Source organism: Macaca fascicularis, chromosome 1 (genome assembly GCF_037993035.2).
Source record: "Macaca fascicularis isolate 582-1 chromosome 1, T2T-MFA8v1.1".
Lineage (NCBI taxonomy): Eukaryota > Metazoa > Chordata > Mammalia > Primates > Cercopithecidae > Macaca > Macaca fascicularis.
Window position 1 is genome coordinate 132,416,720 of NC_088375.1, and position 17,601 is coordinate 132,434,320.

General features: G+C 33.1%; 1 protein-coding gene across 1 annotated transcript in view; it reads left to right on the forward strand.

The window, feature by feature from the left end:
• Positions 1-6,373: 6,373 nt before the first annotated feature.
• Positions 6,374-17,601, forward strand: part of OLFM3 (olfactomedin 3) — a 200,291-nt gene continuing 189,063 nt past the window's right edge. The window contains exon 1 of the mRNA XM_045366346.3: positions 6,374-6,798. Coding sequence (XP_045222281.1) covers positions 6,730-6,798 — 69 coding nt within the window. The 5' untranslated portion in view covers positions 6,374-6,729. The remainder of the gene's footprint in view (positions 6,799-17,601) is intronic.

Below are 17,601 nucleotides of genomic sequence, written 5' to 3' on the forward strand. Positions count from 1 at the left end.
TGTGATTTAGGAAAGATATTCGTTTGCAATATTGAGTTTGAGATGGAAGAAATTACATAGTGACATCTAGTAAATCTTGGGTGTATAAATATGCATGAAGAAATTCAAGGTGAAAAATTCACTCATTCATTCATTTATTGAAGAAATCATTATTAAGTGACTGCTAGGTGCTGGGCACTGTTCTAGATGTTTGAACTAGGGTAGAACACCATACAGACAAAGTCTCTTCATAGAATACATTTTAATAAGAGAGACAGACAGTAAATAAATGACATAAATATATGACAAATAGAGAATAATTGGGGTATTATTTTCGATAGGGTAGTTAGGAGAGGTAGGGGATCTAGATGAAAATGACTTAAAAGCAGGCAGGAAGAAAAGTCATTGGGAAAGAGAGTAGAAGACCAGCAGACAGAAAATGAAAGTGTGCAGTCCTCTGACAGGTCAAGGACATTAGGAAATAAATCAAAGGCAATTTTCATTTACATAATGAAAGATGAAGAATTGCTCAAGGGGTTTATATTACATGCTTATTCTTGGTTTTATTCTAAAATAACTAGGTCTCTCAATGATAAATTATAGATGAAACCAAAATAAGGATCAGCATTTTTTAACAATGTGGAATATCTCTGAAAATTTGAGGAAGTATAAAATATATGAGAAAAAGTACAGTTGGCCCTTGGACAACACAAGTTGATACTGCACAGGTCCATTTATACACAAATATTTTTCAATAAATATATAGGAAACCTTTTTTTGTAAATTTGCAACAATTTAAAAAATTCAGACCAACTGCGTAGCCTAGAAAAATTGAAAAAGTTAAGAAAAAATGAGCTATATCATGAGTGAATAAAATATATGTAGATATTAGCCTATTTTATCATTTATTATGATGAAATATACACAAATAAATTATTTAAAAATTAACATTTATCAAAACTTACACACAAAAACAGGCTGTAAGTGGTGCCATTTGTAATAGCAAGAAATATAAACAATATAAAGATGCAGCATTAAATCATAACTGCATTAATTTAACTGTATTACATATTGTACTACTATAATAATGCTGTAGCCACCTCCTATTGCTATTGCAGTGAGCTCAAGAGTTTCCAGTATCCACCTGACACTAATCTCCAGTGAGCCTTTTGTCTATCTACTAAATTGCATATCACAGTGAAAAGTGACTTTTAAGTGTTTAGCACTTAAATGTCTCTACTCAAAGTAAGAAGAGGGGGAGGTGGGGACATGGCTCTTAGGCAGCAAAACCTGGAATTCTAGTTTGTGTTCCCCTAGCCCTGTGACGTCAGAGGCTCCAACAAGTTTCTCAGTCTTTAGGTAGCTTCTTCTGAAGATGACAGCCACTCTTAATGGAAAAGAGGTACTAAAAGCCAGGCTCTCTTCTTATTTCTCTACTCTCTCAGACCTTGATCCCATATTTCATCACTGACGTTGCTGTTATCCAATGCCTTCAAGTAGTTGTATTTACATATTTTTTTCTGGTTCTTAAAGTCATTCTCAGTAAGATATGTATGGGAAAATATCACTGGAGATTAGTGTCAAGTGGATATGTATTTTAAATACATATTTAAATATATATATATACACACACACACACACAAATAAACACCAATATAACAAAGGACTTGTGCTTTTAGTAATGCAAGGCTAAATAATTTGGACCAAGTCTCTTACTGAGACTCAGCAAAAGATGGTTTGATAATGTTGGAAAGAGGTTTGGCTTGAAAAAAAAAAAAGTCAAGATGACAAGAGAAGCAGCTTCTGTTGACCAAGAAGCAACAGACAACTTTCCAGACACCCTTAAGAAAATTATTGAGAGAAAATGATATCTTCCTGAACCAGTTTTTAACACAGACAAAAGTGCCCTGCTCTGGGGAAAAAAAATGCCACAAAGGACATTTATTAATAAGGAAGGGGAGGGAACACTGGGATTTAAGGCAGGAAAAGATAAGCTAACTCTACCACCATCGTGTGCAAATGCAATCGGGTTTATGATCAGGTCTGCCTTTATCTATAAAGCTACTAACCACATAGCCTTGGAAGGAAAACATAAACACCAGCTGCCAGTCCTTTGGTTGTGCACCAAGAGGACCTGGGCAATGAGAACCCCTTTTATGGACCGGTTCCATCTATGCCTTGCCCCTGAAGACAGGAAGTACCTTGTCAGTAAGGGACTGCTTTTTAAAAAGTTATCTTGATATCAAACAATGTCTCTGGTCACCTAGAACCCAAAAGTTTAACACTGAAAGCATCCAAGTGGTCCACTTGCTCCCAAACATGTCTCTTTTTCAGCCACTAGACTAGGGTGTCATAAGGACCCTTAAGGCTCCATTACACATGTAGAAAGGATTATCAACACTATTGAAGAGAACTTAAATAGAGAGAACTTGATCAAAGTTTAGAAGGCTTATACCATTAAAGATGCCATTGTTGTTATAGAAAAAGCTATGAAGGTCATCAAGCACACAACAAGAAATTCCTGCTGGAGAAAATTGTGTTCAGATGTTGTTCATGACTTCACAGGATTAATGACAGGGACAATTCAGGAAACCATGAAAGATACTGTAGATATGGCAAAAGAAGGTAAGAGGCAAAAGGTTTCAAGGTGTGACTCTTAAAGAAATTCAAGAACTAATAGGTACCGCACCAGAAGAATTGAAAGGTGACTTGATGGAGATGAGTGCCTCTAAGGTGACTTGATGGAGATGAGTGCCTCTAAACCAATGCAAGACAATGAGGAGGAAGACATAGAAGACAGTGCCAGAACACAAATTGACATTAGATAATCTGGTGGAAGGATTCAAATTATGCCAGATTACTTCTGACTTCTTTTGTGACATAGACACTTCTATGATACGGGCACTGAAATTAAAGCAAATGATGAACGAAAGATTGGTAATACATAGCCAACTTATTAAAAATAAACATGTTTAGAGAAAATAAAGTAAAAAGTCAGACAGAAATTACAATGTAATTTCTGTATACTTACACTAATAGTGTCTGCATCTCCTGTCTCCCTTCCCATCTCTTACATCTTTTCTGCCTCTGCCACCCCAGAGACAGCAAGATCAGCCCATCCTCTTCTTCCTCTTCCTTAGTCTACTCAACGTGATGATAAGGATGAGAACAGTTATGACTATTCAATTTCACTTAAACAATGGTAAATATATTTTCTCAATCACATTTTTTCCTCTAGTTTTATTGTAAGAATGCAGTATATAATACATATAACAAAAAATATGCATTAACTATTTATGTTATTGGTAAGGTTTTGGGTCAAGAGTATGCTATTAGTAGTTAAATTTTGGGGGAGTCAGAATTATTTGTAAATTTTCAACTACACCAGAGGTCAACATTGCTAATACCTACATTATTCAAAGGTCAACTGTATATCACACAGTCTGTTATCAAAAGAAAATTAAATGCATAAAACATTTAGCTAACACTATAATCAAATGTAGAATTAAGAACTTTTGTATTATTAGGCACAAATGTTTTAAAAATTTGTATCATTTGTTCTAGGTGTTGTATTGTACCACAACTTCATATAAGCTTAAGAAGGCCAACTTTGACAAGACACATAAATATCAAATACTTTGTTATGCATGCATTCAAAAACACAAGATTTCTAAATCTAAGTTATGTATAATTTTATGTTATATATAATTATGTATAATTTTGTAATCGGTTAACTACAGTTACAAATCTGAAGTGACAGCAAAAAAAAAAAAAATGCAAGAAGATGCACCATTTATTACTTTTAGTAGAACCCTTTTTGACTAGCTAATGCAAGACACGAGATACAAAGAACTACTTGGAATTTCTTTCTTGCAATGAGAAATGCTCCATAGTTTGCAGTGTATGAATAAGATATGATGTTACCTACAATGTTGTTAAATTGATTGTATGGAAATATATTATAAGAGGGTTTTATTACTAAATAAATTACTAACTAAAACCAATAGTTATCTTTAAGAGAAGCTATGCAACTGTATTGTTTTATTTTAGAAGAGAGATAGAGGAAGTAGTAGAGTATTGGTGAATTTTTACTGTTTAGATTACAGCTTTTGTTTTTCAGTGGCCTGTTTAATACAGCTTTGATTCATTACTGAACTTGATTATTCTCTACAAATGACGAAGCTTCTCTTATGGGAAATATGTTGTAAGTATGATAAGATCATCTGTTTTCATTTGTAACATAATTACCACATATTACTTATTTTGGATGTCTAAATATTATCATCTCCTTCCATCACATTTTTTTTCTGAAAAGATTTCATAGAATTCGTCTTCTTATTAACTTCTTGTTACAAATGGTATTCCAATGCCATAAAAAAGGAGAGTTAAAGAGAATAAAAATCTCCACCCACATAAAAGTTTTGGTCCAGTCACTAATATTGTAAACCATGTATGAGATCAGCATAATTCTGTTTCCCGAAAAAAAAAACCATTATTTTCATTATAAGAATATCTGTTTATCTTGAAGTGATAAAACTGCTATGATTATATTTTCATATTACTGCATGTGTCTGTTAAATACAGCTTCCTCTACTCAAACAAGTATTATGTACTATTACCTGCTAATTGACAGGTAGAGATATAAAAAAGATGGTAGAAGACATCTTGGGAAGAGGGAAAAGCATATGTAAGTACAAACAACAAAAAATGTATTTAGAGAATGGATAATAAAAATGCACTATTATAATCATTCAATGAACCCACCTCTGCAAATTCATTTTCAATCTGCACAGTCATATCAAAGATTTTAAAATGGATGCAGAATTTTCAATAATTTCAATGTGTGATCTATTAAAAAATTATGCTGATTTTATCCTACATAGATAGATAGGTATGTAGATGTGGATAGGTAGAAAAGTTTAGGTCAAGAAACAAGTGTAAAAGGAAAAAAAAGCTCTTTGACAAATATGTTCTAGGAAGTTATCTCAAAGAGTGGTACAACTCTGTAGTTTTATCTATTACCTCAAAATAATGGAAACTTCTAAATATGGTTATGGCTGTTAAGGTTATTAAATTAATACCATCATAAGTAATTTCACTTTCTTTCTATGATTCTGCAATCTCTATTTTGCATGATCCATTCCGTCAAAAAAAAATTATCAGATGTAGTGAACTTCATGCCATTTATGTTTATAGAAAATAAATACCTCCAGTAACATTGATAATATTAGGATAAAAACAGATGCAATATGTTGTAAATTCTTGGGGGCAATAACTTTCAAATGTATTTGAGTCCTAATTAGGATTTCTTATATTTAAAAATAGAGTATATATTCAGTGAAAGGTTGATGGAGGTTTTATACTCGGTATGTGTCTGATATCTCAATTCATTGTCTTTTAAATGTGGAAGTAAAAGGAAGCAATGTCCACAACCCCAGTTTATATATTTTAACCCTTACGAAGTATAATTTCTAGAAAAATCAACAGAAGATGGAAATATTAAAGGCATAATTGTACGAGGGGGATATTTCAGGGTGGCTACCAACTTCTTCCTTTTTATATTATTGAGAACACTTTTTTACATTCAAAGAAATGAAATTGCTTAAGTAAGGTTGAATGATGCAGGGTAAGAGAGTTTGCCATTTACCCTTTCTTTGCTCTTGTGAAGCAGGTATTCTGTCTTTTCTTGAGCCCTAGGTTACAGAAGTGTTTGAAAGCTTAGAAATAGTCACTTTTCCCATCCCACTATCCATCTATCAGTGAATTCTTCCTCAAGTAAAAACACAAGTCAGACTGATAGAAAAACTATATTTCCAGGTATGGCTGTGCATATGGGGTGGTGGAGCTATTTCAGTTAGGGGAACACTAATGGAATATACCATTTATAACTAAAAGAAGAATATAAGTCTCTTTATTTATTTATGCATAGTGTTTTCAGATGACCAAAATCCCTAGATACATAGATAGATACACATCAATACCTAACCAAAACATATAATTTCAATAAACTATTCACAAATGACTGTACACATCTATAAATTACCACATTTATCTATCTATAACAGCTGAAAATCGTGTGCCTTGGATGACAAACACACACTGATAGACTGCACTGCAAACTTTGTTTAAAGCACTAAATACAATATCAAGTCCTCTGTCAATGACAGCAGAAGGTTCCAGTGCACTATTTGTTTCATAATCCTGTATTTAGCTGACTCTTTACTTCTCTGCAGCTCAAGTTGCCGGCAAATGCTGAACTGGAGCACGAGAGTCAATCCTTGTTCGGTTAACAAATTCCCCGCAAAATATCCCCCCGAAACCCCCAGGAGCTGTAGTGATGTCATATCCGTTGTCCAGGTCTCCACACCTCTCTCAGCAGTTACTCCCTTTATCTATTCCTTGGGTCAAAACTTTTGAGGTAGGCTGGCTATATAGCAGCGGGGGAGAGGGTAAACTGGGGCGCGAGGGTTGGAGGCGTTTCAGCACCGCGGCCAGCGCCCACTGCAGCCCAACCCACTCTCTTGAGCTCCCGGACTCCTAGCTCTGAGAATGCCTGCGGAATGATCGCCCCCCAGGGCGGCTGCCGCCGCTGCCGCTGCTGCTGTTATTGCTACTGCTGCTGCCGCCGCCTCTGCTTCCACTCTGCTCTGACTGGCAGGCAGAAAGTGCAACTGACGAGGGAAAGGTCTCTGCAGTGAGTGGAGTGCCTACATAAAAGAGAGTAAAGAGGGGGCAAAAACCCAGATCAGAATGCAGGCGACGTCCAACCTTCTCAACCTCCTGCTGCTGTCTTTGCTTGCCGGCTTAGATCCTTCCAAGGTATGAACAATATTTTGAGTCTTGTTTGAAATACATGTGCGATATGTAACAAACCTAACAAAAATGCAAATAAATATGTCAAAAACGGCACTAGAGACAGCTCTTTCAGCTACCTTATGGTGCCTGGCGTATCCCCACTGCCTGGAAGATAACAAGGTGAACTACCAGAGGAATAGCTCCTCAAGGTAGAGTCCTACCGCGCGGGGGGAGGGACCAGGAGAAAATATAATGTGCATGGGCAGCGGGCAATGAGGCTCTCCGGGGAATTTCGCTTATTCCGTGTCCAACTGCTTAATGCTCTCTTTTGAAGCCGGACGGGTAATGCAAAGGAGTTTGCAGTAGAAACAGTGCAATTTATAAACATGTATTAGGACATGGTGAACCGTTTCTTTGTTGAAAGCAGGGAAGCGTTTTCCAGCTTATCCTGGTCAATAATAGTCCCATCGCAGACGTGCTGCGGTTTGTGTCCAAAACATTTGGGATGCTGCTTGTAACACACATGGCAGAGCAGCAGAGCTATACTCTCTGCCATGGCTGAGAGGCGTTGGTGAAAGCAGCTTGTGTTTGTTTCTTTCTTTTCATTAAGAAAATTAGGGGGCACTGAGGAAGTTCTGATTATCAGTGTTAAGAAACAGAAAGTGAGAACCTTAACAAACTAAGGAGGGCAATAGGAAGGATGAGTTAGCTCGTAGACGTTGAACTCTGAAAATTATCTAGTACTGGCAATTAAAGTGAACGCTAAACTCCTTTGATAAAAAGACAGGAAAATATGGACAAATATTTTCAACGATGTCTGAGAAAAGTCTTGATGACAAAGTGAGATAATTTGAAAGCTTCTAAGAAAATCATAATGATAGGGAATAAGAGATAAGCCACCTGGTGAAAAAGAGTAAAATTTATTATTTTACTTATTTAACTGGCCAACAGCAATTTGACACTATAGGAAGAATGATTCCATGCTATAAAACTAATAAAAGCTATATTTTGGAATATTATAAAGTTATTTTTAAAGCTTTACATCATGTGTGCAGTGTAGACAAATTAAGTTTCCTTTCATTACTGAATAGAACTAAGATGTAATAAAGCATAATTTAATACTGTGGTTGTGATATTAGTAGGCCTAATATAGTATACAGTTAAAACTTAGAATCATGTCGTATATATTTGTAATCATTTCTGTACTCTTTCATATTTAGAGGGACCTGATGAGAATAAACTCATTTTATTTTAAAGCTTTGATTGTACTAGTATTATTGATGTAAACGCTTCACACTGTGTGAATGTCATCTTAATAATCTTAAACGCATATTTTATATGCTAAGGTGTAACTTTAAAGCATTTTATACTTAGGAAAAAGTGTTGATTTTGTTTTTACATTTATTTTTTTTTCTTCTTGACTCTGCACCCTGTAGTGACACATTCTATCCACTGCCACTCTTTTTATATTATATATTGCTTAAAACTTTTGAATACATTCCATTATATATCTGATTTGGAAATATTCTTGGTAGAACATTTTTTAAAGCAAAGTTAATCACTAAGTTACTGCAGAAAAAGTCACTTGACTTAAAGTGAGTTTTATTTGTTTTTCTTTAAAATAAATTCAGAAATGTAGAGCTTCATTAACAATTTTGTGTATGATTTGATTTGTCTGGTATTTTTGATGCATAAATATCTTCATTGTTTGCATCCCTTTCTTTCCAAAATTAAATATATAGATAATTTTCTGTTAAATATGAAGACAAATTTTTACAATAAGCAATGCATCTTTGGTCAATATAATCTTTTCTAGTTTTGGTGAGTTTATTTGTGTGTATTCAATGCTATAAAACTTTTTAATTTCTTCAGAATGAACTGTGGATATTTGCCACAAATGAGTTGAAAAATCCAGGGAAGACATACGTTAACTTTTCAAACTGTCCTTCTTAGCTTCCACATACTGCAATACAGTGTGCAAAGAACAAAAGATGATTTTTTTCAAAAGATATTTGTTCTATATCATAGACATTACAGAAAATGTTAAAACTTTCAAAACAAGTAATTTTAATGTTATAAAAAGTTTTAGGACTTTTAGACAAAACATTGCTTTAAAAAATGAAGAGAAGCTACTATTGTATTATATATTTATATAATATATATTTATATTGCCCCCTCAAAAAAATTACAGATGGCACCATTATGTCCTCAAAAGAATTGTCAATTAGGTTACAAGCTAAGAATTTTCTACAATTTTATTTTTTATTCCGCTAGTTACTTAAGGACTTAGATTTTAAAAGTCAGGATTCATAAAGCAAATTATATATGGTGAAATTAAAATCAACAATCCATTAATATAATACTACAAAAAAATAGTTTTTGGACAAATAAGAAATAATTTGTGATAACACTTAAGTGAACAGAAATGCTAACCAACTGTTTTTTACCTTTTAATACATGAGGAATGATATATATCATAATCAAATTTTCAAATAATTTTAAGTATTATTCTATATTATTATATTTTCTATTTATTGTAAACATATATATGTGTGTGTATATATATATAATATGGATAAACAGAAACTGGCAAAATAGGAGAACTCTTAAAATTGAATAAAGTTTTTTTAAGTATAGGATTTTACATATATCAAATATTGGAAATCTACATCTTAGAAAGCACTTCTTATATATCAATTTACCTGAAGACAACTCGGTTTTCTAACAACAGTGCCAATTCTATTTCATGGAAGACCATATAATGTTTACATTTATAATGTTGTGTGTGTGTGTGTGTGTGTGTGTGTGTGTGTGTGTGTGTGTTTTCTGTCACTGAAGCTTACAGGTCTTATATGGCATTTTATAAAGTGCTTAAGTATCGCCATCTTATGGTAGATAAGTTACTTGAAAGTCAATATTGTTTTTAAATTTTTTAAAATGGCCAAGATCCATTGTTCATAGACTGAGCTTAGTTTCAGCATGTACTTAGTTTCTTCTCTCTCATTTACTGTATCAAAAAATTGGCAAGATTGGTATTCTCTTCCAACAAAGGAAGGCAATTCACACTAATTAATTATTTGTATTTTTGTAGGGACAGATGATCAATTTTTCTTTTAGGAAATTTGTTTGAAATACTTTTTATTAATTAAAGTATAATTAGTAAGTTTCCAGTTCTTTTTAGAAAAACTCAGATGTATATCACTGCCTATTTTAAGGGAAGTCAATTAATTTCATTTGTAATGGAGTGTTTGAATTATAGACAACATGCCAAATCATCATTCTATAAGCAAAATTTCAAACACTGAAAGCTTGTAGGAATTCAATTATTGCTCAATTTTATAGGGAAAGAACTATTTCTGTGTAGGGAATTTCTGAGGGCGGCTGCTAGATGGCATCTCTGTGCTTTTAAACTGAAGGCATTGATTTCAGTAATGACCTTCATAGTAGGAGAGTGGACTTCTTTCTGTTGCAAGAAGATTTTTAGCGGGCCATTATTTGAACATTGTAACAAAACAGTAATTCCTGTGAATCAGAACCATGAATTTCTCTGTTCTGAACTATAAAGATAGGAGGATATAAATATGACTGTGCAGATTTCAAACACAACATTGACACTGGAGCCAGCCAGATACTTGGGGAACAGTTAAAAAGAGGTGACATGGCCCTATCTACACACTATTGTGACTGCTAAACTTTAAATAAGTCATACTTGTCTCATAAATATATCAGAAAATGCCCTATCAGGGGAATTGTGCCGAGTTTGAGGAAACATTTACTATTTTCTTATGTAGAAATATGTTAAACTTATCTTCATGATACTTGCTCACACTACAGACATAAACTATAACAATGATTCAGCAATAATCTCCATCACTAAACTGTAGTTTCTGTTCAAGGCAACCCAGGCAATTAGATCTGTTGCCCTAAATAAGATCATTGCTTTAAAGCCCTATAAGCACGATGAGAATTAGGAATATTTTAATAATTATATTACTGAATGTTTCAAAATGTAATATACCATACAACCTTCATACTTTGATATTGCTAAAGAAAATAATCAGATTTAAATTGTCTAAGGGTAGCTTTCATACATAAATCTAATTAAAGTTCTTGTTCTTACTATTTTTAAATGAAACTGAGGAAAAGCAAAAAAAGCAAGAGAAATAAACTGAGATTACTACTTGCTTTAAAATTCACCTTAAAAATCTGTCGTTTCCTGTTTCTCCTGTGCGCTAGAGACATCCTCTTCATAACAGGATCAACTCAAATTAGAACAGAAATATGGATTGATGACATTTGGCAAGGACCTGTAATTATGCACCAGTAAACCCTGATATGGCAAAAACTGAAGTGTTCAAGGCAGCCTGTCTATGTTTTGAAGGAGCAAATAGCTTCCTGCTCTTATCTTTTCTCATCTTCCTTAACCTGATTAAACTTTTATTTTGGAAGAAGTAAATATTCTTTCTCACTCTTTCTCCTGGCAACTAGAAACAGTTAAACGGCATCACCTTTCTTCATTTTTCTTTTAAAATTCTTACTGCTTATAGCTTTGCAACTATTCTCTTTACAAAGTGGCTATTGTAATGATCGATGCTCTGTTGGGAGGGAAAGCAGCACAAGTGGGAGAAACACAGGGGATTCAAGGCCCCTCATTTCTAGACGCTACTTCTTCTACTGATGATATACATAGATGTGACTTTGGGGAAGCTGTGATTTTGATGCCCATACTTATAGAATGAGGAGCCTAGACATTCTGAAAACTTTGTTAAACTCTAGAATGACTCTTTTTAATAATATCTGACCATTTATCAAAAATTAACCAATTCTTTTGTAGGGTCTAGCTAGTAATATCATAAACTTTGTGAGACCTAAGAATGAGCCTCCCTGGATAATATCATGCAGTTTTCATCTGTTCGGTTTCGCATTTAAAACTTTCAATTTTCTACTTTCTGCCTCACCACTCTGCTTCCCGCCTATATTCATAGACACAATCCATATGCTCAGGCTTCAATCCATTCACCTATCAAACATTGCTCCCCTGAAGAGATCATTCATTAACTTAGTAGGTCTGAAAACCAACATGTTTCATACTTCAGCCATAAGTATTTTATTTAACTGAAAGTCATCTAGGGAAAAGTAAAGTAAAAACTTGTTTCCCATATGAAAGGAAGTACTGGATGTATTAAAGACATGTGAAAGGTATTTGGGAGGGCTACATAGTCAGTTGCTGACTCTTCTAGGCAGACACATCCTTAAGGATTTTGGACTGGCAGTTATTTTTTAGGCTTCAATCTTTGTGCTAAGAAAATATATAAAGAAAAAACTGAGACCTGAATAAAGCTTCAGCTTAAAAACTAAGACCTTGCATCTGATTTACGTAAGTATTAATTAAACATCAATTTACTTAAAAGCATAAAACACAACTTAATTTGCAGTAGTGAAACTAGAGAAATATGCAAAACCAGACTGTTTTCTTGGTAAGCTAGGTGAAATTAATTACAGTGAGTCCCTGGGATTATCTGTACATTTCCACATATTTGAGTGAAATTATTTCCCAATATTATTCAAGTATTAGGACAATATCAAAGCTATGTAAACACTCATTACCCTGGTTTAAATCTACAATATGATGTTGAAATGGTGGTCCTTGAACATTTTAGTTCACCTAACACTGGTCATTAATCTATTCAGTCTATGCCCACTTACCAATCAAAAATCATGAAGTACATTTTTAATGAAACTAACGCTATTATGACAATATTTTAAATACAATTTTAAAATTTGTACTTCCACATCAGTGTAAAAGCAGAAGCTAGACATGAAATAAGAAGTGGCTTTCAGCTCTAATAGTAAAACTTTTCAATAGTGAGTTAACATATCTGAAGCTCAGTTTTCATAACAATGAAATAATATAACAGCAATGGAACTTATACAATTATTTATGATATTAATATATACAAAAACATATTTTAAACCATAAAGTTTAGTGCAAATATTCCACTTACATCAATCAACCTATAACCAAATCTAAAGTCTATTGTGGACCACATATTAAGGACTGATAATAATAAAAAAAAGCTTATCATATTCCTTCACTCTTGCTGTTTCCTCTTCTCAGTTTTGCGAAAAGTGAATATTATATAAAGTTAGCATAGCTTCTCGGAACCAGTCCATCATTTTGGTCAAAGCTCCAATTTAAACTTGTCACCTTACAAGTTTACATCATAATTATATCCAAAAAGTCACTTTTTACAAGTTTCTTAGGAAAAAATGTAAAACACGAAGTGTGGTTTCATAATATCAAAGCTGAACCACGTCAAGAAAAGAGCTTTTAAACTAATCATGGAGAAGAGATCACAGAGGGGAAACATAGATTCAAACAAAGAATCTACCAACAGATAAAACTGCTTTTTCTGGCCAGTGTGCAAAGTATAGACTTCTTACGTCTTCGCAAACTATGCTAATGAGAAAGTAGTTTAAATTCTCTTGAAGATTCAAAAATAATATTAAAGAGGGAAGGTCAGAAAAGGGATTTTCTCAAGTTAATCAAGGCAGAGGGTCATGGAGAAAAGGCCACATTTAGGAATATAATTTCTCTACTCTTTTCTCTTGGATTGCTCTGTGTCCCTCTGCTTATATTCATCTTCTTGCTTTCTCAGTAGAGACTTCTAAAGAGTTTTTCAAAAGACCTTGACCCTCAATTAGTTATTGTAATATTTCTGCTGATGTTGCTCATCCCGTAGCAAATCCACCTCAGTAGCTCATAAGTTAATTTTTTTCTTTTCTATACTCAACCCATGTAAATAAAATGAAGGGTAAAAATCATACAAAAACAAATACGTAATGTCTAGAATAGATTCCACTTACGAACGACTAGTATTTTAAAAATGTTTTAAAATACTTGCACACCATACCATAATGAGGTTTAATTTATCTCTGTTACTTTCTATAAGAGTTTCCAGATTATTTGGGGGAATCTAAAATACGGAAATCGCATAAGACCATCTCTATCTACAGCGCCAGGTAATTTCAATGGCACTAATAAAAATATTCAAAAATGTAGCTGAAATAATAAAAAAAGGATTTTTCCAAGAACATTGATTCTTTTTGCATTAAAAACAAGGTGTTGTAAAGCATGTATCACAGAGCTATGCCTTCTGTTATTTTCATACCAAGCCTTCAGAAGTATAAAAATAAGTTTAGAGAGAAGATTGCAGATGCTGTTGTAGTCATGGTTTTGCCTCTCCCTGAAAAGCTTTTTTCCCTTTTCTCCATATGTCAAAATTTTACCTACATTTTAGGATGCAACTCCAGTACCACTTTTTCCATAAATTCTTCCCTGACATTCCTTGCACCCCAACAGTAGATAATCCTGATAAACTAAGAACTCCTAGAAGAAAATCATGATGTTTTCTTTATATTTGTATCTTTAGCTGGATGCACTATGTCTGACACAGAATAGTCGTTCATGAATGAAGGTTGAATTGTATTTCCTCCCTACCACAAATTTGCAGAACAATTTCTAATCACTCTTCTTTGAAATAGTATTCAGAAGTATGTACACATACTTGTTTCTTACTTTATTAGTAGTTATTTTATTGTACCTCTCTTATTAAATTGTGATGTATTCATTTATTGTATTTTATCCCTTCTAATAAATTATAAGGGCAGGTTCAGTGTTTTGGGCACTATCCTATTCTTTCCTATCTAGCAGCTAGCACAGTGTCTTATTGATATAAGATATTTAGTAAGTAGTTTTTGCATGAAAAAATGAATATATGAAGAATAAATAAGTCAAGGAACACCTAATAATCTTGAAATCCTGGGTTAAATGATGCATGAGTATAATCTATGTTTTTGATCCATTTTTCCATCAGACAAGATACTGAGGCAGGGAAGTGAGACTGAGTTTCAGAACCTTTAAAGACTTAAAACTCTTATGCCAGGTTACTTATCTTGACTTACGCTAAAAATTATGTTTCTTTAAATTTCTTATTAATTTCGTGCACACCCCACTATCTTCGGTGCTATTTTTGACTTGTGGTAGCTCTCTAGATTGCTACAACCTTCATACTCCTGTGAATTACCTGTGTTTAATGATGCTTGGTGGCAAAGTTAGTATATCCTCTTAGTGTCCATTTCATTTGCATGGACTTATAAGTACAAACATTTTATTAATGTGTACATGTTGTTTTGACTACTTTCATTATATGTAATGTCTTAGCTTCATTCGATAAATTAGTATATTACCTATATTTTTTCAACTCTTTTTAAAGACTGACTTTTTTTTTTACGTATCTAAAGGTTCTGTTTAAATTATTATCTTAGTATATACACTTATAATGGTACTGTGCCATATAAAGAAAAGCCATATTGCCTCCATTTTTCTACTACATTATTTTAAGAACATAGCACCACCATTAAGAATAATTTTTAATAGTTAAAAACAAATATAAGTATAGTGGAGTCAGATTCATCTGAATTGTAACTTCTAAATAGTATCAGAAATTAAATATTTTGTATGATTAAGTTTGTGGGTTAAAATGCTCTGGAAAAAAAATGTCAGTAATAAAGTTGTTTAACTATTACAAATAAACAGATATCTAGATAACCCCAAAGGGAGGACATAAATTGAATAGACAAGCCTATTAATTTTTCCAACTAAGTTAAAGGTGATTAAGAAGCATTACTCCATGATGATTTAAATAATATTACTAGAGGGACCCATTCCAGATGGCAGGATTTCTTCAAATAGAGAATCAGTACTGGAAATGTTGATTAACTAGCACCAAAATGTCACTGGTAAAATATGACTTACAAAAGATGCCATCTCTTCTGGGAGTGATCTACATTTATGGCTGCGTCGGGAATTATTTATCTGGAATCAGGACCCACAGTCATTATTTTTACACTTACGTAAGTTTTGTGTCATAATGAAATCTTCATACATGTCATTGTAGTAAAAACAAACAAATATTATTTGGCTCAAGACTCTCTAAAGACTTCTTATTATACTTATTATTTATAGATGCTACAGATATATTCTACTCTTTATGAAGCTGGGTACAAGAAACAGAGAGTAAAATGACTTCAATTTGATTGATCTTAAAGTACTCAAGGGATATGCAGAAGGAAATGTAACAAGAGTAAGGAAGCTTATGCCGAAGAGATAGCTATTGTAATATAATGACCCCAAACTGAGCAGAAGGTATTTGAGGGTAAGGAATCAAGTGAATGTAAATAATTCATTATTTATTCATTGCACCCCTCATTGATGTCAAAGCTTCAACCTCCTTGTTGGTCAAATCAAGATAAGACTCCATATCTAAATATTTTTTCTAAAACAAAAATAAAATAAGACTTTAAGTGATAAAATTAAAAATGAGTTTATATGTAGCATGGAGGTGAGCACATTCAAATACAGTTAAAAGAAAAACAATTGAGGAAAGCTATTTGTTTACATATCAGGGATGGTTTAAGTTGTTACAGATGATGATCCATTTGTCAATATGTATTTAAATATTTCAGTTAACTTTATTGCTTCCTACACCCCCCACCCCCTACACAGAGAATGATTATATTAATTAATATGAGACATAGTTACTCTTCTATGACTGCTGGCATTAAACTTTGGAACAAGATCTTAGTTCAACTAATCTTAATATTTCTTAGAAAGAGTAAATGAAAGAAAGAAAAAGGCAAGAAAACATCATTAAACTCCTTTTTCTTTCCCTACTTAAATCTGAACTTTGCAGAGAAAGAGGAAATAAGCTTGACTGTATTTGGTCTATTTGTACATAATGACATTGGAAAAGATCTTATTTCCCTCTCAAGAGACTCAACTAAATAATATTAATTTCGTATACAAAATGGAGATTAAGGAAAAGAGAAATTATACCAAATCAGAGAAAATCATATACTAAGTAGGATATTGAAAGTTTATAGTATTGTGGACGGAGTACCAAATTAGGAGTTAGAAAAGCAGGGACCTTATAACAGCTCTGTAACTATCTAGTTGTATGGCCCCGGGCAAGCCACTGACGTTGTGTGCTTTCCATTTCCTCATGTACGAGATGAGTATGTTGAACCACCAAATGCTGTTATACTTTTGGTAGGTCATCCTGAAATGGGGCACATCAATCTCTCAAAAATATAGCTCATTATTTTCTTCATTCATTTTACTTCTGCTCATAGCCTTTCAAATTGATTAAGTTAAAGGTAGAAATGCATATTGCTTTCATTTTGCTGAAAATCAGAATTAAAGTCTTGGAGAAAAATCACCGCAATTCATTGTATGCATATAGTGACACACAAAAAAAATACAAAAATATATAAGCTCATTTTACATCCCAAGCATTATGGCATATTTAACATGTATTCTGTATCTTCCCTTTCATTAGTTTTTGCAAATTTAATTGAAAGATTAATGAGTAAATGACCTTGTGTTTCTACTGTCTTTATTAAAGTTAAAGCAAAAGAGATGGCTAAAGTTATAAGAAAATAGAGAGAACGTCTATTTCAAATCTATAACATAACTGATGGATGGTTATCTAGCTTCTCTCTATATGTTTCTAATATTGGGGAATAGAACAGTGTTCAAGGAATAGGGTTTATTTTTAATCAGAAATAATTATGGGAAAGTTTCTTTTTATATTGAGTTACACATACTTCTAATGATATTTACTGCTACTGTGTTATGGTTTTTTGGCAACATATAATAAAAATTGCATACTGACTGTGGTAGACAAAATAACATCCTTCCAAAGATGTCTGCATTCTAATCCACAAAATCTATGCTTATGTTAACTTCCATGACCAAATGGAATT